At 34.1% G+C, this 21,007-nt stretch overlaps 3 protein-coding genes and 1 pseudogene across 4 annotated transcripts in view; 1 reads left to right on the top strand and 3 right to left on the bottom strand.

Annotated features, from left to right (window-relative positions):
• Positions 1-1,862: 1,862 nt before the first annotated feature.
• On the bottom strand, positions 1,863-15,416 carry LOC148182005 (uncharacterized). Its single transcript, XM_088036351.1, has 4 exons — positions 14,510-15,416; positions 3,220-3,314; positions 2,702-2,845; positions 1,863-2,569 (listed from the first exon to the last, which is right to left on the bottom strand). Exons 1-4 carry the CDS (start codon positions 15,200-15,202, stop codon positions 2,404-2,406), a joined length of 1,098 nt encoding a protein of 365 aa, XP_087892477.1. The 5' UTR covers positions 15,203-15,416; the 3' UTR covers positions 1,863-2,403.
• LOC148182006 (protein D2 pseudogene) lies at positions 6,054-6,848 on the bottom strand (annotated as a pseudogene).
• The window catches only part of LOC148182004 (uncharacterized), a 24,632-nt gene continuing 17,848 nt past the window's right edge, over positions 14,224-21,007 (top strand). Inside the window, exon 1 of the mRNA XM_088036371.1 lies at positions 14,224-14,481. Within this exon, the coding sequence (XP_087892497.1) occupies positions 14,389-14,481 (93 nt within the window). The 5' untranslated portion in view covers positions 14,224-14,388. The remainder of the gene's footprint in view (positions 14,482-21,007) is intronic.
• Positions 15,660-21,007, bottom strand: part of sima (HIF-1 transcription factor component sima) — a 36,848-nt gene continuing 31,500 nt past the window's right edge. For both annotated transcript variants that reach the window (XM_088036325.1, XM_088036318.1), the window contains exons 11-12: positions 20,752-21,005; positions 15,660-16,841 (exon numbers count right to left, since the gene is read on the bottom strand). In XM_088036325.1, coding sequence (XP_087892451.1) covers positions 16,593-16,841; positions 20,752-21,005 — 503 coding nt within the window. In that variant the 3' untranslated portion in view covers positions 15,660-16,592. The remainder of the gene's footprint in view (positions 16,842-20,751; positions 21,006-21,007) is intronic.

Below are 21,007 nucleotides of genomic sequence, written 5' to 3'. Positions count from 1 at the left end.
CTAATTGGAAGAAAACGATAATCCTGCAATATCAATATCAGGAGTGTTTCCACAAGTGCGCGCTTTCGCATCTACTGTTATTCTTAGGGAAACGCAGGAAAATAAAGACGGAGCTGTTGGAAAAATATAAGTTTATTACTCTTGGATATCAACTACTCCTGCAGTCATTTTGGACGCCCAAACTATCACAACCCAGAAGAGCAAACCGCCGATGCTGCGAATCCAAAATGACTGTTTATAAACAAACATTACTAAGTGTATCGGAATGTTACTAGATTACTAAATTAAAACACTTCTACAGATTACATCCTAAATGAGTAAGTACTGATAATTCGGCAGTGATAATTCGAGACATGAAAACAAACAATTATGGCATGAATGCATGAGCATGAAAAAAAAAACAATAATCGCATGAGCGATGGAATTAAGTAAGTGAAGTTACGATTTTGGACCACTCTGTATCATTAAACTAAGACAGTGCTACAACTATGACATTCGGGGATTTTACTATCTTTGATGTGTTTATTATCTCCACCAAATCGCAAAATTGTAGAATATACAACACACATTTTAGAAATTTTTATTTTCAAACAAAGCAAAATAGTCTGATAACTTTTTGTAAAACTTGTTATTTTGACAATTTTAGTGCTACAACTATGACATTTGGAGATTTTACTATTTTTGATGTGTTTATTATCTCCACCAAATCGCAAAATTATAAAATAGAAAACACAAATTTTAGAAATTTTTATATTTTCAAACAAAGCAAAAATTTCAAACATTTAAAAAAATCGTAATTTTGACAATTAAAGTATTATAATTATGACATCTGGGGTTTTTATTATTTTTAATGTGTTTATTATCTCCACCAAATCTCAAAACTATAGAATAAAAGACACAAATTTTTAACATTTTTATATTCAAACGAAACAAAAATTTCAGAAAACTTTTTATAAAATTTGAAATTTTGACAATTTTAGTGCTACAATTATGACATTCGGAGATTTTACTATTTTTGATGTGTTTAGTATCTCCACCAAATCGCAAAATTATAGAATAGACAACACAAATTTTAGAAATTTTTATTTTCAAATAAAGCAAAAATTTCTGATAACTTTTTGTAAAACTTGTAATTTTGACAATTTTAGTGCTACAACTATGACATTCGGAGATTTTACTATTTTTGATGTGTTTATTATCTCCACCAAATCGCAAAATTATAAAATAAAATAAAAAACACAAATTTTAGAAATTTTTATATTTTCAAACAAAGCAAAAATTTCAAACATTTAAAAAAAATCATAATTTTGACAATTTAAGTATTATAATTATGACATCCGGGGTTTTTATTATCTTTAATGTGTTTATTATCTCCACCAAATCACAAAATTATAGAATAAAAGACACAAATTTTTAACATTTTTATATTCAAACGAAACAAAAATTTCAGAAAACTTTTATAAAATTTGAAATTTTGACAATTTTAGTGCTACAATTATGACATTCGAGGATTTTACTATTTTTGATGTGTTTATTATCTCCACCAAATCCAAAAATTATAGAATAGAAGACACAAATTAAAAAAAAAACATTTTCAAACGAAGCAAGAATTTCAGAAAACTTTTTATAAAAGTTGTAATTTTGACAATTTTAGTGGTACAATTATGACATTCAGAGATTTTACTATTTTTGATGTGTTTATTATCTTTACCAAATCGTAAAATTATAGAATACAAGACATACATTTTAAAATATTTTATTTCCAAACGAAGCAAAAATTTCAAAAAACTTTTTATAAAAATTGTAATTATTACAGTCATCTCCTGTAATTCTTGGGGAAACGCAGAAAAATAAAGACAGAGTTGTTAGGAAAATATAAGTTTATTACTCTTGGAAACCAACTAACTACTCCTGCAGTCATTTTGGACGCCAAACTATCACAACCCAAAAGAGCAAACCGCCGACGCTGGGAATCCAAAATGACTGTTTATAAACAAACATTACTAAGTGTATCGGAATGTTACTAGATTACTAAATCAACACACTTCTACAGATTACATCCTAAATGAGTAAGTACTGATAATTCGGCAGTGATAATTCGAGACATGAAAACAAAGAATTATGGCATGAATGCATGAGCGATGGAATTAAATAAGCGAAGTTACGATTTTGGGCCACCCTGTATCATCAAACTAACTTCTAAGGCACCGAGTTACACTAGTCTAAACTGGATGGAATGTTTTCCACAACCGAATTGAAGAGAGAATGAGCAGAAATCCCTCGGCACGTGTGAAACGACCCTACAAAAATATACAGAGTGTCTCTCTTATTAGGCACTTGAAAGTTAGGGAAGCCTCTACATTAGTCGTTAGGCACGTTACAATTGAAATTATTGCTGTGAAATCACAAGTCGGTGACAGGTCCGGACAAAGTGACCCTCGGAAGAGCCTGCGAAATGGACGAGGAAGTCGTCACCGAGATGGAGTCGGTCGAAACAGTTTTCCCATCCTCGGAAAAGTCGGAGGAGAGATCGTTCCTCCGCAGAATGTTCGATAGTTTCTTATCCAACCTAACTCAAAATCATTAGAACTATTCAGCGACCAACATCTCTGGTAATCTTACCATGAGATTATCTCAACATTTGCCTCGTGGCTTTGAAACAGCGTTAATGCAAAAAGTGGTAAAACCGAAAGATACTCACTGCAAGAGCTTCTGGTCGGCTTCCTCCTTCTTTGCGCGTGTTTCTTGCAGCTCCTTCCGCAGCACCAGAGCCTCCCGTTCCAGCTCCAGGACCTGCCGGGCCGTGTTGGCGCCGTCTTCGATCGGGGGATCCTCCACCTCTTCACTGTAAAAAATCATTTAGATAAGAGTTGACCGTTGTTGGAGTGGCCATGCACGCTTTCACCGACGTCCGTCGGCCACAGATAGCACCGAACATGCCTTATCGCTCGCCATATTTTCTCGCCAGTACAAACATAGCACGAGGCGTCCCCGAGAAAATTACACCGCACTGAATTATGTGCTCAGAACGCTGTTCCGCCCCGGGGTTGTAATTCAACGGCTTCGGACGGGCGACGTTTATTAACGGGGCGCCAACCCTCCACCGGTGAGTTTTTATTGCTGGTCGTTATTAACGCCAATTATAGGCGTGCTAACATCCACGATCGGCATGATAGATGTCGGAAAATTGAAAATGGAAATGGGAAAACCATCACTCACCGAGAGGTGTTTACGCTCATGTTCTTCAACTGCTCTTCTAACTTGGTGATGCGGTCGTTGTTGCGGTTCTTCTCGCTCACCAGGTGCAGGTGGTTCTGCAAGACAAAAACGCACGAATTTAAACAACAAAATAATTTATATGCGAAGAACGAAATTCAAATACCCAATTTTGTCATCTTAAAATTAAGATTGATAAAGAAAAAGGATTTTTGATAATATATGTAAATATACAGGGTGTTTTTGAAATATATGTACAAAAAAGACCTGCGCTTTTTCAGAAGGAGTAAAGTATAAAAAAACAATTTTTAAATCAAAAACTGACAAGGTAAAATTAACACCAACCCACGTACTTTCCAAAGCAACCAGCAATTCGATTTATCAATCAAATTTATTGAAATTTTTGTGTAATTTTATCTCGAAAACAAAATAGATATTTACATAACAAGTACGGAAAGTGACCAATTTCGCACGAGTGTAAAAGTAGATGCACGAGACGCCAGCCGAGTGCAGATATTACACGAGTGCAAGAAAGACACTTTCCGACGAGTTATGTACACTATTTTTCCTACGACCTTTCATCATCAGGAAGAAACCATAAGATTCGACAATAGTTCATTTCTTATCTATTCTAAATGTCAATTTTCTACAACCTCATAAAAAAGTGACGTATTCCACATATTTAGATGGTTCATGTTTTTGTACATCCATTTCCGAAAGTAAAAGTCACTAGTGTGATATGAATATATCCGCACAGACCTGTCAAAACTGATTTGTCAAAAATGACCTAACCAATTCATTTTTATCATTATGCATGTTGTTTTACAGTGAATCGTCTAGATATTTGAGACAAAAATTCAGGAGTTACATTTGTATTTGAAAATAACTGTCAATTTTGACAGGTCTGTGCGGATATATTCATATCACACTAGTGACTTTTACTTTCGGAAATGGATGTACGAAAACATCAACTTTCGGAGTCATTTAACCGTGTGGAAAATGTCACTTTCATATGGGGTCGTAGGAAAATATCTATTTCAAACGAAGCAATAACTTTAGACAGCTTTTAATAAAATTCGTAATTTTGACAATTTTAGTGCTACAACTATTATATTCAAAAATTTTACTATTTTTGAGTTGTTTATTATCTTCACCAAACCGCCAAATTATAAAATAAAAGAGACAAATTTTAGAAAATTTTATTTTCAAAAAAAGCAAAAATTTTAGTGTACATAACTCGTCGGAAAGTGTCTTTCGTGCATGTACATTTACACTCGTGCGAAATTGGTCACTTTCCGTACTTGTTATGTACATATCTATTTCTAAAACTTTTTTTCTCTTAATAGGCTCAATTTGTGACAAGGAATTACAACTCTTTTTGTACATGCCTCTCAAAAACACCCCGTATATAAAACAAATCTACAAATGGAATAACTCTGGAGTAAAAAAAAATTTTTTTTCTCCAAACGTCACAAAAAGTCACTATTTTTTGGTCGTTTTTAAACAGTAAAGTAGGCAATTTTGTTATAAGTAATGAAAAGCGCTCGTTGACATGGAAACACTTTTGCTGCCTAGGCAGAAAAAGTACTTTTTGTGACAGTTGCTATTTGAGACATAACAAAATCTACTATTATCATGTAGGAATAGCTAAAAATGTTCACTTCTTATTGTTAGGCAGTTTTTAATATTATGCAGAAAACATTTCCGGAAGTTTGCAAAAACTGGACAAAAACTAGTTCAGTTGTGTTCATTTGTGTCATGTTAAATGTTTGGAGTCAATAAAAATATTGTTTCTGCCTACTTCGGCAATTCTCTTGACTCTTAACTAGGTACACGGAAAAAAAAATACCTTTCGTAAACAATTTTTAAAAGATAATTGTTGGATCAAATCTTGGTGTTGACAAAAATTGTCAAAAATACAATTTATTCCCAAACACCAAATTTCAGTTTAATCATCGCTCTGATGATGTAGCCCTGCTATCGAAACGCGCGTCAGCATTTTTTGACGAAATTTGATGTTTGGAAATAAATTGTATTTTTGATCATTTTTAAAACTAAGTATAGCGCCTAAAATTTTATTTTTTTTAAGATTTTAGGTTACATATAAAGTCCGTTTTTTTATTAAAAAACCACCAACACCGCACTCTCCCACCACTTTACAACCGGCAACGTCGTCGATGGTGACTTTTGGTGTTAAAATCAAATAGGTTAGCTGCCTAATTGACAATTTGATTACACAAAACGGCCTTTCAAGCTATGGCGAGTCTTTTCACTATTAAATCCTTTGATTTGCAATCCAACAGGCTGTAAAAGAAACGTTTTTAACGGAAACACTGCGTAATTTTCAGAAATGTCAAAAATTTGACAACTATTTTCTTACCAAAAATCTCCCTAGGCAACGTTGCCGGTTGTAATGCAGGGGAAAATTGCGGTGTTGGTGGTTTTTTAAAAAAAAAACGGACTTTAGGTGAGATACAAAATTTTTGTATTTCATCCCAAATTTGACAGCAAAGTTTTCGACGCCGTCACATTTTTTAATGCATTGCATTTGTAATTTTTTTTAATTTTTTTATTGTTTTGTATTGTTTATTAATTGTTATGGCTGTTTGTTATTGTTTTTGTTCTTTGTCATTCCACATTTAAATAAACTATTTTTTAGCTTATTTTAAACAAACTTTTTAAGTTTAGTTTAAAACAAAACGTAGTTTTTTTTAAATGAAGCTGTTTTTGTATTTGTAGAAATTCGTATTATCATGCACAATTGTAAAAATAATGAACAATTTTTTTCGCGATTTTATTGTTTAGATTAACCGTGTACAACATAAAACTCTTATTATTTAGTTGGCCAGTTTCTTCTGGAGGATCGGGACGTAGTCGTCCCACTCAGCCTCAAAGAAGTTCCCCGAAACCGCCTCCCCCAAGTCATACTTCTTCGCGAACTTCGCAATAGAAAACTTCCCTCGTCCGCCGCCCGACTTGTTGGACAGCTTCTTCTCCGAGCAACTCAACTTCCCCTTCTGTTTGTACACAACGAAAACATAGCGATGGAAACCGGTTCCTTGAGGAGGTCCCGCTCCGATGTACTCCGACAGGACTTCACCTTTCTCCAGGTCATTCCCGGGGATGTTAACAACCAGCCAGTGGTGCCACTCCCGGAATTTGGGGTTTTCTCGGCTTGGGGCGTCCGGATCGGTCAAGCACAGGGTGTAAAAAGCGTCGGCGTCTGCCTCCCACTTGACGGAAGGGGGATCCTTGACTTGCGTCGGTTTTAGCTTGTTTCCAAGCTGGACTTTGACGTTCTTGTGGTAGGTAACTTCGGTGAGGTGCTTGGGGGTGGCGGCGAGGACGTCTGGCACGACTTTCGCGTTCTCCATTTTAGTGTTTGACGGTGTTGTCATGGAGAGTTTTTAATGACGCCGCATCGGAAGTTACATAACCGCCAACTTTCCTATTATTTCCGTGGCACAATCATGGCCGTTATTGATTTTATTAAGATTTCCCAGGCCGAGAGTACGTGGACAGCACTCTGTCAATATTTGCTCGGAGAAGTAGATGTTCTCATCAAGTATAGTGGATGGATGGAAGGATGGATGGTCGCTTAGATGGCCGTATCGGATTTCTGAGCACGACTGCTGAATCCAAAAACAAAAAATATACAGGTACGGCCAACCCAGACAAACATAATATTTTCTTTTGTTCGAAGGAAAGTTGATCCAATTTCGTGCCGACCAATCGCACAACTCTGACCGCTTAATTGCCGTAATGGGCTGAATAATAATCCTGGATGGGCGCGAATGGTTAACCCCTCGAATTGCGACTGGAGCCTCCATTAGGGCAATCTTGTTGTTTGCGTAGCCATGCCACCACAGCCCGTATCGAATGTCAGCGGAGGAGTGTCTGTCGCCATCGTTTTGTCTTTGACGTGTCGTCATCAATAACGGCGTTTAAAATGGGGAGATTTTCATTTTGTCATCGGCCAAAGAGAGGATTAATATGTTTGAATAAATTATCAGTTTGCGTATTTGCGTGTTGTATTGACCCACATTTTATAAATAAACGGCATTCTGCAAATCTGCTAAGGACTGAATTCTTTCACAACTTTACAACAGCAATAGCAACATAATTTAGAGAATACAGAGAAAAAGACAAGAATCAAAAGAAACTAAAAAAAAATGTGAAAAGTCTACAATTTCATTATTTGATTTATTATCTCTATGAAATCACAAAATTATAGAATAAAAGACACAAATTTTAGAATAATTTTTTTAAACAAAACAAAAATTTCGGATTTTTTTATAAAATTCGTAATTTTGACATTTTGACAATTTAGGTGCTACAAAACTATGACAATCGGGAATTTTACTATTTTTGAATTGTTTATTATATCCGCCAAATCGCAAAATTATAGAAAAAGAACACAAATTTTATTATTTTAAATTTTTAACCGAAGCAAAAATTTCGGACAACTTTTTATAAAATTTGTAATTTTGACAATTTTAGTGCTACAATTATGACATTCGGAGATTTTACTATTTTAAAGTTGTTAAGTAAGTATCTTTACTAAATCGCAAAATTATAGAATAAAAAATACAAATTTTAGAAATGTTTATTTTCAAACCAAGCAAAAATTTTAAGCAACTTTTAATAATATCCGTTGTTTTAACAATATTAGTGCTATAATTATGACATTCGGGGATTTTACTATTTTTGAGTTGTTGATTATCTTCATAAAATTATAGAATAAAAGAAAAAAATAAAAAAAAAAATTTTGAAACGAAACAAACATTTTCAGACAACTTTTTATAAAATTTGTAATTTTGACAATTAGTGCTACAATTATGATATTCGAGAATTTTACTATTTTTGATGTGTTTATTATCTCCACCAAATCGCAAAATTATATAACAGAAAACAAAAATGTTAGAAGTAAGCTAAAATTTTAAACATTTCAACAAAAATTCGTAAATTTTAGTGCTACAGTTATGACAATAGAAGATTTAACTATTTTTGATGTCCGTGATGTGTGTAAATTTTAGTGCTACAATTATGACAATAGGAGATTTAACTATTTTTGAAGTGCTTATTTATTATCTCCACCAAATCGCAAAATTATAGAATAAAAACACAAATTTAAAAAAAACATATTTTCAAACGAAACAAAAATTTCCGACAACTTTTTATAAAATTTGTAATTTTGGCAATTTTAGTGCTACAATTATGACATTCGGGAATTTTATTATTTTTGAATAGTTTATCATCTCCACTAAATCGCAAAATTATGTAATACTATGGTGGACATAGAATCTTGGACACTACTTTCCTGTCATTTCAAAAAGTCTTGATGTAATCCTAGCTTTATTGTCATTATGATTGACGTTAATACAAAAGTCAAACAAATTTTAAAAACGTATTTCGGCGATATGCCACCAATAACAATTAATGTGCCGCCACAAGAAAGCCAGAATTGGTTTTGCGCTACAACACTTGGTCATGGGCGAAGAGGAGTCGAGTGGTTTTATTATTGCTAAAATGTTAAAATGACAATTGAATCAAAAATTAAAAGTTTGGTTATGAACAAACGTCCTCCGCAAAGCCCGGTTTAGAAACATTGACAATCAAATGACAATTCTGTCCAAGATTCTGTGTCCACCATTGTAGAAGACGCAAATTTAAAAAAATAGTTATTTACAGTCGCGTGTGGTAACTTACATTTTACTTACATTTTATTTCGCGCTGTAAAATGGTTAACGCATAAGAGCTGTATTAAACTTTTTGGCCGAAAAATTTTAATTTAAATAATTGGGTTTTTCAAAATTCATGAGAACTGTCACATCTGACATGTGTAAATTTCATCATCTGTCAATTCTGTCAATTTTGTAGTTGGTGCACAAAAAGTACACAAGATGGCGCTGTATAAAAAACGTTTTAATATTACTTTAAAAATAAAAATATTGTCTTAATTGAGATAATAATTTAGGTAGATTCCACTTTGGTGATCAATCTTCATTATAATAAAGTGATTTTAATTTTTAAACGCATCTGAAGAGCAGACGATTTGGGCAATTTTTACCGCACGGCGTGTGTAAACGTCCAGGGCGCTTGTAAATCTAGTGTTTCCGAAGATGTCGATTGAATGTTAATTTGACGTTTACAATTCATGAGGCCAAAAAATATATTTTCAAACAACGCAAAAATTTCAAGCATTTAAAAAAACGTAAATGTTGTCAATTTTCGTGCTACAATTAGGACATTGAGAATATTTTACTATTTTTGAGTTGTTTATTACCTCCACCTAAATCGCAAAATAGAAAACACAAATTTTAGAAATTTTTATTTTGAAACGAAGTAAAAATTTCAGTAAACTTTTAATAAAATTCGTAATTGTGACAATTTTACTGCTACGATTATGGCATTCGGGGATTTCACTATTTTTGAGTTGGTTATCATATCCACCAAATCGCAACATTGTAGAATAGAAACCACAATTTTATAAATTTTAGATAACTTTAATAAAATCCGTAATTTTGACAATTTCGGTGTTATAATTATGACATTCGGAGATTTTACTATCTTTGAGTTGTTTATTATTTTCACCAAATCGCAATGTTATCGAATAGATAAGAAAAAAATTAAATTTTCACAATTTTTATTAGCGAGTGTTTCCACAAAAACATAAAAACCGGTAAAAATTACACTTCTTAAGCGTCGCGACGCCAAACCAACAATACTAAAAAAAAATTGCTTCAAATTCCGGAGTTTCATCAACCATAATGCAAATTTGCAAACTTTTATCTTTAAAATTAAATGCGATTTTAGATGTGTCCATAAATAATGCCGGACCCGGTATAAAAACAGAATAAAGATACAAAGAATCTAAAAATAGAATCAGAGAGAAAAAAGCCACAGAAAGCAAAAAATATAAGAATCTGTAATTTACCCTAAAGATTCTGAAAAAATGAAAAAAAATTCCAAAGAACCTCAAGTTTCTTCAGCGCATTTGTTCATATTTCGACGATTTTGGTCCGCTTTTAAAAAATGAAAACCAAATAAAAGCGGATTTGAATTGTAGCCGAAACCCAAGAAACAAAGCACATGTAGGTAAATAATTTGATAATAATCATCGAGCAAACAAAGGAAAGCATGTTAATCGTATAAACTAATAAAACACAGACATCCACCGTCACAATAAGTCAAAACTCTCCAAAAACCAAACATTTCATTATTATCATAATTTCCATCAAATCAATAGACCGCAAATAGTTTGTTATTAAATTATCGGTTTCCCCTCAATTTATTACTATAATTTTGTTATTGTTAAAATTATTTACAGTAGCGGCAAGCAATTTCGAGTAACGGGGTAAACTCATTCAGAAAATTACAGGTAAACTCTGTGGGTGGGCGCGTTACTAAAAGCGCGAAACCGCACTAAAGACTGGTTAAATGGTGTTACTTCCGTGGGTTTATTTGACGTGATGTTGAGAGGACCACCACTTAACGTATCAGTCGGGATTTCTACCTGGTGCACAACGACACTTTGTATACCTTTTATTTGCCACAATAAACGAATATGCTAATGTGATCTCGCTTTTACGTGTCCTCGCACATTTGCTGAAGCGAATTTCTACATAAAAATAAAATCCCGCCCGGAATTAATTAGCACAATGTGCGAACCTAAACCTAAACTAATCATCTCGAGTTTTTCTAATTGCCTCTCGCCCGCATCGATTTGCACAGAGCTTAGGAAACCGATAAATCGAGCTCGGGCTCAACCGCCGGTCAAACACCAGAATAAATCAAGCATTTACGGGTTAAAAAAGATCATTACGCCCATTTGATCGCGCCTGCAAATACGTCGAGCTCAAAGTAAACAGTCAGCGAGAAACGCAAGAACTACGTCTGTCTTTTTTTCGGCGCCGCGACGATAAATAATTAAAAGGGCTTCGCACGCCGACACCGCCAAAGTTAATTTTTGCATCTATATACATAGTGGAACAGTAAACGTTCATAAACGTTCCAATCAAAGGTGATCGTGGCGGAAAAAGCGGCAAAATTGAATGCATGCACCGAGTCCACATGCCGATATTGCTCGGTAAATATAAACAGTGTACTTTATATTATGTACAAAGCATACATGAGGGAAATATAAATTTGCACAGTACTTTGGTTAGAGCCGCGAGAGCCATCTAGTGCGAGGATTACGCACTAATGTTGCTGTAATCCGCAACGTCATCACCACCGGAGCCAACCGGTCTCGAGAGCTCGAATCCAAAAGCCTTTTCATTCCAGCATACACACGAGTCTTTGAATTTTTTTTTAAACACCCGGTATTAAGACAGTGGACGCGCTGCTTAACCAGGAAGTTGCACATTCTGTCGTTCATTAAGTAGTTTGAGAAAACAAGTTGTGAAATGTATATGACCCCGTTTTATTACACCTATTTATATGACAACGACATTGCAATCATTAAAAGTAGAAAAAAATCGCATTTGTCACACAAACTCGACTGATTTTATTACAGGTATATCACTAAAACAACTGCAGTGACAGCCAGTTTTTATTGTTTTGGAGTCTGGATGCAATAACAGGGCAAATATTCCATAAACAATTTTCTACAAACATTTAGTTTGGTAATTAACAAGTTGATGATGTGTACTATTTTTTTGTTTTTGTTTTGATTTAAGTTCGTTTTTGTTGGTGTGTCTCGGCTCCGCAGTTGGTAAACAACGATTTCCTTAAAAAGAAAGCTGTAATGCTGTCACGGATTTAAAAAATTGGGTTCCGGAATTTAAATTGGCCTTTTTCGGCAGTTTAAAGAGGCTAAAAGGCCCAAAAAACTGAAAAAAGGGAATTGAGAAAATTATATTTACACAATTTAAAGACAGTTTCAAGAACTCAAGCACAAATAATCCAAAAATCTCAGTTCTCCCGATTTCCAGTTTGATAATAAAAGAAGAATTAAAATTAGTAGAAACTGAAGAAGTTTAAAAGCTGTAGAAATAGAAAAAGAAGCTAAAAATACACAGAAATTGACGAGTTTCAGAGCTTTGAAAGCTTCTAAAATGCAAAATAAAGTCTAAAGAACTTGCAGCATCGAAAAAATGTAAGATAGCAAAAAAAAACTAGAATTTCTAAGATTTGCAAAAAACTAGGGAATCTCAGCGACCTGAAAAATCGAAGAATCCAAAAGATGCGATATTAGTATATTACAATACAAGTCTCATAACGTAATTTGGCACACGAGTTCCAAACTTAGAAAACGAGCCGAAGGCGAGTTTTCTTGGCAATGAGTGCAGCAAACAACTTACAAAAAAGCGTGTTTTATACTATTTTTTCTACTTCCATTTTTTAACAAAAAAATAATGTTCAAAATTCTAGTAATTTTTGTCACAGTTGGTATCATCAGGTTGCAATAACAACCTGTGCCGTTGTTTGTAAGTGACATTTCAAATTTGGCGAATTTCCACAATTTTGTCGCAATTTTAATTATATACTGTGTTTACGAAACAAAGCTTCATTAGAACAATGTCTGAATCAAATGAAGAGACTATAACTCCCCCTGAAATACGGCCAATTGGTTTATTGACATTACTGACATTTCAATTCTCGAGTGACGTGACCAAACAACCAACCTTGTAGCAGAAATTTGACCAATTCTATTATGCAACTCGTTTGGGTGCTTTAATGAGTTGGTTAGCAACCCGAAGTCGAAAAAATTAATTTCCAGAAGTCAAAGAACTATAGAGGTGTCCCAGAACGCTCGCACTTGATGGGAAATTCTCCATTAAAATCTGAAATAATTTTTGAATCGCACAAGCACTTAAAATTCACCAATCACAGCGCATCTCCGTGTAATTAAAAGGAAAATTTTGTTCGTAACTTAGCAACGAAACAAATTAAAGAAAATTGTATTTTTCGCAAGGACAAAAATCAAGAATAAAAATTAAATTTGACAGATGACAGGTTCATCACAGTTACCTTAGAAGCATTGGCGTATCATGTAGCAACATTTCGCCATTAAACAAATTTGGTTTCGATGTGTAAAACCCTTCAATCAGTGTGGGAAATCGCTAAGACCTACGTACTAAAATGCAAAGCCACCTTTAATTAATATTAAAATATATCACTCTGTACAGTACAAATATCATCAGATTTAGATAAAGAAATTCTTGTTTAAAGGAAGTGAAAACGTTCTGGGACACCTGTATAAAGAATATAAAGGCATAAGATGTATAAAAAATTGACAAAATTTCTGAGTTAAAAACTTCTTGTTACTTAAAAATTTTGAAGGATTGAATAATTAGGATCAAAAGGAATAGAAAGAAAGAAACAAAATCAAAAAATACACCAAAAACAGCTATTTTTGTTAGAAGCACCTAAAACACAGTTTTGCAGACTAATCGTTACCGCTATACAAACATTTTTAGTTAAAGTTTCTAAAAACACACTCAAACCTCTTATTAAGTAATTATTCGGATTTTCGGATTTTAGTTACCAAGTCACCAAAGTAACCCTTAGATTGTCCAAAAATTAAAGTTTTTCTGTACATTAAATGCAGACTCCTAAAAAAATCAACAAAAACGCGTAAAATACTGTTAGATTTACTAATTATTAGATAAAAGTTGTTATTAAAAAGTAAATAAAGTTGTTTAATAGTTGTATTTAAAAGTTGTATTCTTTATTAGTTGTCATAGCAACTTTCTGGGATTGAGTCCGAAAAAGATTCACTTTAGGAACTTAAATGAGTCCGTAAAATAACTATTTTTGAAAGTGTGTACAATTTTATTGGAATTTTGTACAAAAACGGTCATATCTTCCACTCATTACCGCAATAACAACACGAAAACAATTATAAAATCGATAAAAAGTCGACCTTCAAAAACTGTTGTCTGTCCCTTCACAACACGACCATATTTAGTAATTCCTTAAACTAAAAAAATGTCGTTGCACCGTTTTGCCACAATTATGGCAATTTTCGAACCCGTTACTTCAGTTGTTCCCTCATTACCGCAAAAATCCTTGCAAGAACAATATTACGGCGACAAATTTGTTCAAATGTTTGCCCGTCATTAGCAAATTTTCTCCTAGGGAAGTGATAATCATCAAAACAAATCTAACAAAAAAACATCTCTGATTTTAATTAAGTGATGTAACACGCAGTAAAAAATTAGCACAATGAGTTGTGTACGTGATAAAAGAGGTGTTTACATCGTCCATGAAAACGATCAGTTTGAATCTCGCAAGTTAGTTGTGTTGACGTTTTTTCAGGTGAGTTGAAAACTCTTTTTTAACTTACCATGCTCAGCTGCTTCTCTTCAATCATGTGCTTCACTTTGGCCAACAAGGCGTCTTCTCGGACTCTGGCAGCATCCCTTACTTCTCTTATAATATCCGCGAGCATTCCAGGCTCATATTCTCGATCAAAGTGTCTTGAATTCTGCTGCTGCTTCAGAATGTTCAATTCGATTCGCATCTCAGTCACTTCTCTGTTGAGTTTTCTGTTGTTTTCTTTCAAAATGTTGATCTGTTGGGTGAGCTTCTCGATTATTTTATTCTCAATTGAGTTCCCACTGTCGTCGCTATCATGCAATCCAGGATCTGAGAATCTCCTCTTACTCAAATCGTCAATCTGGTCAGCATTCGCGACAGGCAAACTCAAATACTCGTTATTGTCACCATTCACTGAAGGCACCATCGGCTTCGTGGCCCCCATGAAACTGAGGTTAGAATTCGAAGGGAAATAATTGGGGTAGTTCACAGGGTAAATAGGCAACGACATGGGCTCTGAAGGGTTCGTATAGTTCAAATACGAATAATACGCCGAAATATCAGGAATACTAATATTATGGTAGTTCCCAGGACTTGTCGGGAAGTAGTTACAGTTCGACATGTTGAACTCCAAAGGATTCACGGGCTGAGGGGGCTTCTTATCCCGGTTTTTCTTCCTTTTAGTGACACTTGGGGGGTTTCCATTGATTTCCGGAGACATTCTCACATTTAGGTTAGAAACGGAAAGGGGGCACCAAATTCCAGGGATTTCGACAGGAACTATTGGGGGCGAGAGGCCCAAAACACAAAATTAGCGATTCCACGACTGTGGAAATGGAAAGAAAAACAGTTGTTTTATACGTCACTAATGAAAGTTTTGTTTTGACGCGAAATTCGATTTGACAGATGATGGGATTTCCGCGGAGGCGGCCTCTATCGCCCGGAGGTAAAACGGTTGACAAAGTAGGAAACTGTAACAGAAACACAACGGTTTTTGCCACAAATCGATAAATTTAATTCTTTAGATTAGGATTCTTCATACCGTCGTGATGCTCGTTAAAACCAGTGGCGTTACTAGTTTTAGATCAGCAGTTTATAAGAATTTCGTCGGTTAGTTCGACTTCTCGCCGCTAGGTGTCGCGACAGTTATTTGTGTAACTAGGAGAAAAAAAACTGGGAATGTTGATATAATTTATTTACCCGAGTACACTTCCCGTTAACACTTTACATTTTACTATACATTTCATATCACTTAAGACTTAGCTAAGATACATTCCTAGGATAATTGCTGCAGTTTTTGAAACCAATAAAATTTTTAAAACCCCGGGCAAAGTAAAATGATTCGAATTGATATTGCAACAGATACAGCCTAATTAAAAGTAAGTATAAAATTCGTGTAACATCAAAGCGTTTTCGAATATTTTCTAAAAAATGTCTTCTTTGTACCCTGTCTCTGCCCATAAATAAGTTTTGATATTACAGAAGATATTGCGTTAATAATATGCACACTCCTATTCTAACTAGTCTAATTTTCAAATGCTTTGTAACAATAACTATCACTAGTGATCAGTATGGCAGTATTGCAAAATGTATCAAAAAATTAGTTTTGAAATTATTTGGCTCTATTTTAGGTACTTGATTGATGTAGATGAGCAAACTATAAATAAAATAAAGGTATTAGTGTACAATAAAATCAACAGTAATTTCATCTGATTTAGTATCACTAATTAGCAGTAAAAGAGAGCTTGAAAGTAATGCTGAGACTCTACACGATGAGAATTATAAATACAATTAATGGAAATAACAATATAATTGAAGAAATGAGGTAATTCACTTTGGAAATGTACAATATAAACACCTATAAAATTACAAAAATACTTATAAAATCAGGAATATCCATTACTTTGGAAACTGTGACCATTCCTACAATTTCGGCAGTAACCAGTGGAAAAATTGTGCATAACACTTAATAAGACCCCTCATTTCAGTCAGAAATTATCTTGTTAGTTACCAATCTGAATATTTTCCACAGTAACAGTGTCCCCTTTAATTACAATTAGCGGTATGGTTTCAAACTCTCGAACTGCTGTTTCACCAGCAAAAAGCTCTAGCTAAATGGGTCCACTGATATCCAGCGCTGTGAGTAAATCAGTACCATGAAGCAACAAACTGCCCACAGGTGCGTTCACTTCGAAATCTTGCTGTGTTAAGTCCAGAAACGAAGGTATCGCTGTGCTATCCGGGTCTAGCAGCGACAAAGAATTCTTCCGGATTTTGCTCTGGCGGGACTCCTCCCCGTCCAGGGGGACTGCAGACAAACGCTCTTCCTTCTTGGGGGAAGAGCCGTCCATGGGGTCGTCCTGCGAAGCGGAAAAAAAAATGAGAAACTGGACTCTGTGCTATTTGAAAAAGAAAGCTTTGACCTGTCAGTAATTAGTGGATTCGGTTATAAATATTTGCAAGACGTCAACGTAATTTTACTCGAGCAATGTTTACGACAAACCTTCATTAGGATTTATTAAAAGTAGACTTAAGTAGAACAAAGGCTTTTTATTGGGACTAAAAATAATGGATCAATCAACCCTGGCAGTAATAGTAACAATAAAAACGATTTTGGGGAAATGAGCAGCTCTAATCTAATGTTATCGCCGGCAGTGTTCCAAAAGGTCATCAAGAGATTTATAAAAATCGTGGATTAATTTACAAACAGAACAACAAAGACTGATATTAAGCCACCCGAATCTTGTCCGTGATCCACAAAACCTGCACTTTACTCTTCTGTAATATTTTAACATGATTTAATAACTGTGTAAACGATTATTAGATTTTTTACACGCGTTTATTACCGTACAAGGGCAACTGCATCGTGGCAATAATACCTGTCTATTTAAAACGTAATTCGTGTGCAATAAACTCAAGATAATCAGTAATTTGATTCCAATTAAGATTATATTAACGGTTTTATTGTTGCATAAAAATTAAACGAGAGTTGTTATATAAGAAAAGTTGGCAAAAAAAAATAGGAAATATCATCGACGTTACATCATGTTGTTGCAATAATCAAAAAACAAAAGTTGCGCGTCACTGCTTTTGATAAGTGAAATTGATCAGATCAGCAATACAATGCAATGATGTTCGATAACGGGAGGTTTGAACAAATATTTTTCGCTATTTATTGGATAATTGTGCTGTTATTTTTGACGTGGAAACCATTAAAATAACACTCTAAATTTCATTTCAAATAAATATAAAAAGCTGTAAATTATACTAAAAATGTTTGCACGGTAGGTTTCCCGGATTTTTATTTATTTAAACAGATTTATGGGATTTTTTCAACTTTATGAAACACGAAGTTTTTTCAGTCTATTTTAGAGTAATTAACTGAATTCATTGTCGAGCTCCATTAATTGAATGAATCTAATTTCTTCTTAGGAAGTAAATTGTAGCTAAATTATTGCCACGAGAGCAAAATTTCTTGTGGCATTTAACTAAAACTCTTTACGAGAAATTCCAGGGCTTAAGATGAGATACTGTAGCGAGCGAAACGGCGTCTAACATCTCCAGGTGTGCCAACAAACTTAAACGTGTTTGCTTCTACGAAGAATTTTCCATAAAAAAATATTTTTAGTGTGACAAACTCTCGCTAAAGTGATAAGAATTGAATTAGAATCGCTTTGTATTGAATCGTGACCGAAAAATTATGTACAAGGCAATAAAATTGAATAATGCTCGAAAAAACGACCTTCGTGGAAATATGGCGATTTTGACTAATTGGTTTCTTGCAAGTTTACAATTAATTTTTAATTATTCGCAGTGGAAAAAACGCTTTCTTAAAGACGTTCTTGTAAACTTTTTAAATCTGTGCTAAAAGGACGACGACCTCACTAAAATGAAGGAAATATAGGGTGTTGAAAAAGTTTGATAACATTTTTGCACTTCTCGAAAAAAAGTTCTAAAAATTCTTATTTTCAGCCTAAATTTTTAACACTGTTAATAAGGCAGTTGAGAATGATAGTTTCTTCAAATTTCGTTAAAATCGCATAAAGAATACAGAAATTACGAGGCCCTAAAAATTTTTGTTCCATTTTTTTTTGGTTCATAAAACAAAAATTTCTAAAAATTCACCTATTTGGTCTAAATTTCTCTAAATTGGCAGTTTCAATAAGACAGCCAAGAATGACAATTTCCTCAAATTTCGTTAAAATCGCATAAAAAATGAAGAAATTAGGTCTAAAAAATTTTGTTGCGTTTATTTTGGGGTTCAAAAATTGAAAATTTCTAAAAATTTGTCTATTTGGCCTAAGTTTTTGTAAATTAGTGACCTCACTCTAACAGTCAAGAGAAATTAAATGAATAAATTTCGTTCTTGTGACATCAAAAATGAAGGGTGTCAAAAAATTTTGACAAATTTTTCGCAGTTCTCCAAAACAAATTTTCTAATTGTCAGTCTAAATTTCTCTAAATTAGCACTTTTAATAAGACAGCCGAGACTCATAATTTCCTCAAATTTCGTTAAAATCTCTTAAAGCATAAAGAAATTACGAGATCTTAACATTTTTTGACATTTTTTTTCTTCAAAAAACAAAAATTTGTAAAAATTCGTCTATTTGGCCAAATTTTCTGCAAATTGGTGACCTCACTAAAACAGACAAGAGAAACAACAAGTTTTTGTGACATCAAAAATAAATGAATTACAGGATGTTGAAAAAATTTGATAACATTTCCGCAGTTCTCCAAAAAAATTCTAAAATTTCTTGTTTTCGGTCCAAATTTCTCTAAATTAGCACTGCCGAGAGTAATATTTTCCTCAAATTTCCTTAAAATTGCATAAAGAATGAAGAACGCCTTAAAAAAATTTGTACCATTTTTTTGGGTCATAAACCGAAAATTTCTGAAAATTCGTCGATTCGGTCTAAATTTCTGCAAAATGGTATTAAAAGAAATTATCAATGACGTCAAACCGCCAGGGGATAAAGAAATCCCAGAAATAGCGCACCTTCAGCTTCGATAATGAACCTAATAGTCCATGTCTAGAAACTCCTCGAAATTTCACATTTTTAACGGCACATTAACATGTTGTTACCAACCGCCACCAACAATTTGCCATTTCCAATTTGCCACGTGAAGGAAATTCAAAGTATTTACTACTGCCTAAAAAAGGTCACTTATTTTAAACCCATTCAACGACTGAGTATCTTGAGCGATAAAAATAAAATTTGAATTGCACATAATTTTGAAGTACGTTGCCAGAACAAAGGTACTGCCAATTAGTCGGGTCCGCGATTATAACAATTACTAACACACGCATGAATTTTTTTGTCTACGGGGCAACCAGTTGTGCTGTTTTAATTTGCCGTTCCCGACAAGTAAAGGCGGTTGATTTATTTGCATGGTAGTTTACCGGGAGCGAAATCAATAAACACAGCAGTACTTGTATTAGTTCAAACCTCGGGACGTCGTTTCCTAAAAAATCGATCCTGCCAGGTTGATTGATTAAGAGGTGGTTGTACTTAGAAATAGTGTTTATTGACAACATGAGCATATTAACAAATATGCTTAAAAAATAAATACACTGAATTAATATAATCTAGAAATAATCTTTATAAAAGATTATACATATCACTGCGTGATTATTGCCTTAACAATAACAACAGAGTTATTTACATAAAAATTTCGTCACTTTTGATCAGAAATCGATAACAACACGATCAAAAGTGTTTACAACTCTACACTAAATAATTAGATGGTGTTTCGTTGTTTGTACATGCCTACAATACTTTTTTTAAAAACTCTTATATCAAACATTTTTCCTAAGCGTCCTGCACGATGATATGCGACAACACAAAATAATGTCGAGGTGTACAATTTTCCAATAAATGTGAACATCAAGTTGACAGTCAAAGCTTTCTAGTGAACATGAAGTGGAATGTAAAGATAAATAGAGAGCTTTTCGGATAGTAATTCCTATCACAGTCAAAACCAGTACGCTGGCTCTTATTATCTCAATAATGGCAGTTTGAGGTGACACGGTAATCCCTGATTTCTTGTACTCTCGATTTGGCAACTGAATCAAGGCATTTTGATAAAGGTAAGGAAGGATTGGGAACTCTGTTTCTTAAAAAATAAATCTCTTTTACGTCCCTTTTTCGTTTAATGTCATCAGACGAGCTCAGCGCACTCCTGAAGAGATCTCTTGAACATTTCACTTCATCTTTTAGTTTTGGTGGGCGCTAGACAGATATACCCAGCTCTGATATCGAAACCGCTTACCAAAAGGTTCATGAGAACACTGTCGCTGGGCTGGCTGATACAGGCGGCCTTTTGCCCGCCCGAGTCCAGCAGCCAATTACTCTTCCCTTTCGGCCGCCCTCGGTGGTGATTATTGGACATCAACTGCTGCAAAAGCTCCGAAGACATTTTCTCCTTCGGCTCATGTCTTGATCGTTTCGTGTTTGTCTCGTACGCCGAAGTGTTCAATCTTTTCTTTTCTAATCTCGCCGACGTCTTCCCGTTTAGTCCCGAATCT

This window comes from Gnatocerus cornutus, chromosome 1 (assembly GCF_029298725.1).
Source record: "Gnatocerus cornutus isolate USDA-ARS CGAHR chromosome 1, icGnaCorn1.1, whole genome shotgun sequence".
Lineage (NCBI taxonomy): Eukaryota > Metazoa > Arthropoda > Insecta > Coleoptera > Tenebrionidae > Gnatocerus > Gnatocerus cornutus.
This window is presented reverse-complemented; position numbering and strand designations above follow the sequence as displayed.

What these genes read in the sequence shown, in the direction of transcription:
- LOC148182005 (XM_088036351.1), bottom strand. Translation starts at nt 15,202, where the DNA reads ATGTCTCCGGAAATCAATGGAAACCCCCCAAGTGTCACTAAAAGGAAG. An exon ending in ATGAGCGTAAACACCTCTCG is followed by an intron (nt 2,846 to 3,219) that starts GTGAGTGATGGT and finishes GATTTTTTACAG; the next exon opens with TGAAGAGGTGGAGGATCCCC. An exon ending in GCCGACCAGAAGCTCTTGCA is followed by an intron (nt 2,570 to 2,701) that starts GTGAGTATCTTT and finishes ATTTTGAGTTAG; the next exon opens with GTTGGATAAGAAACTATCGA.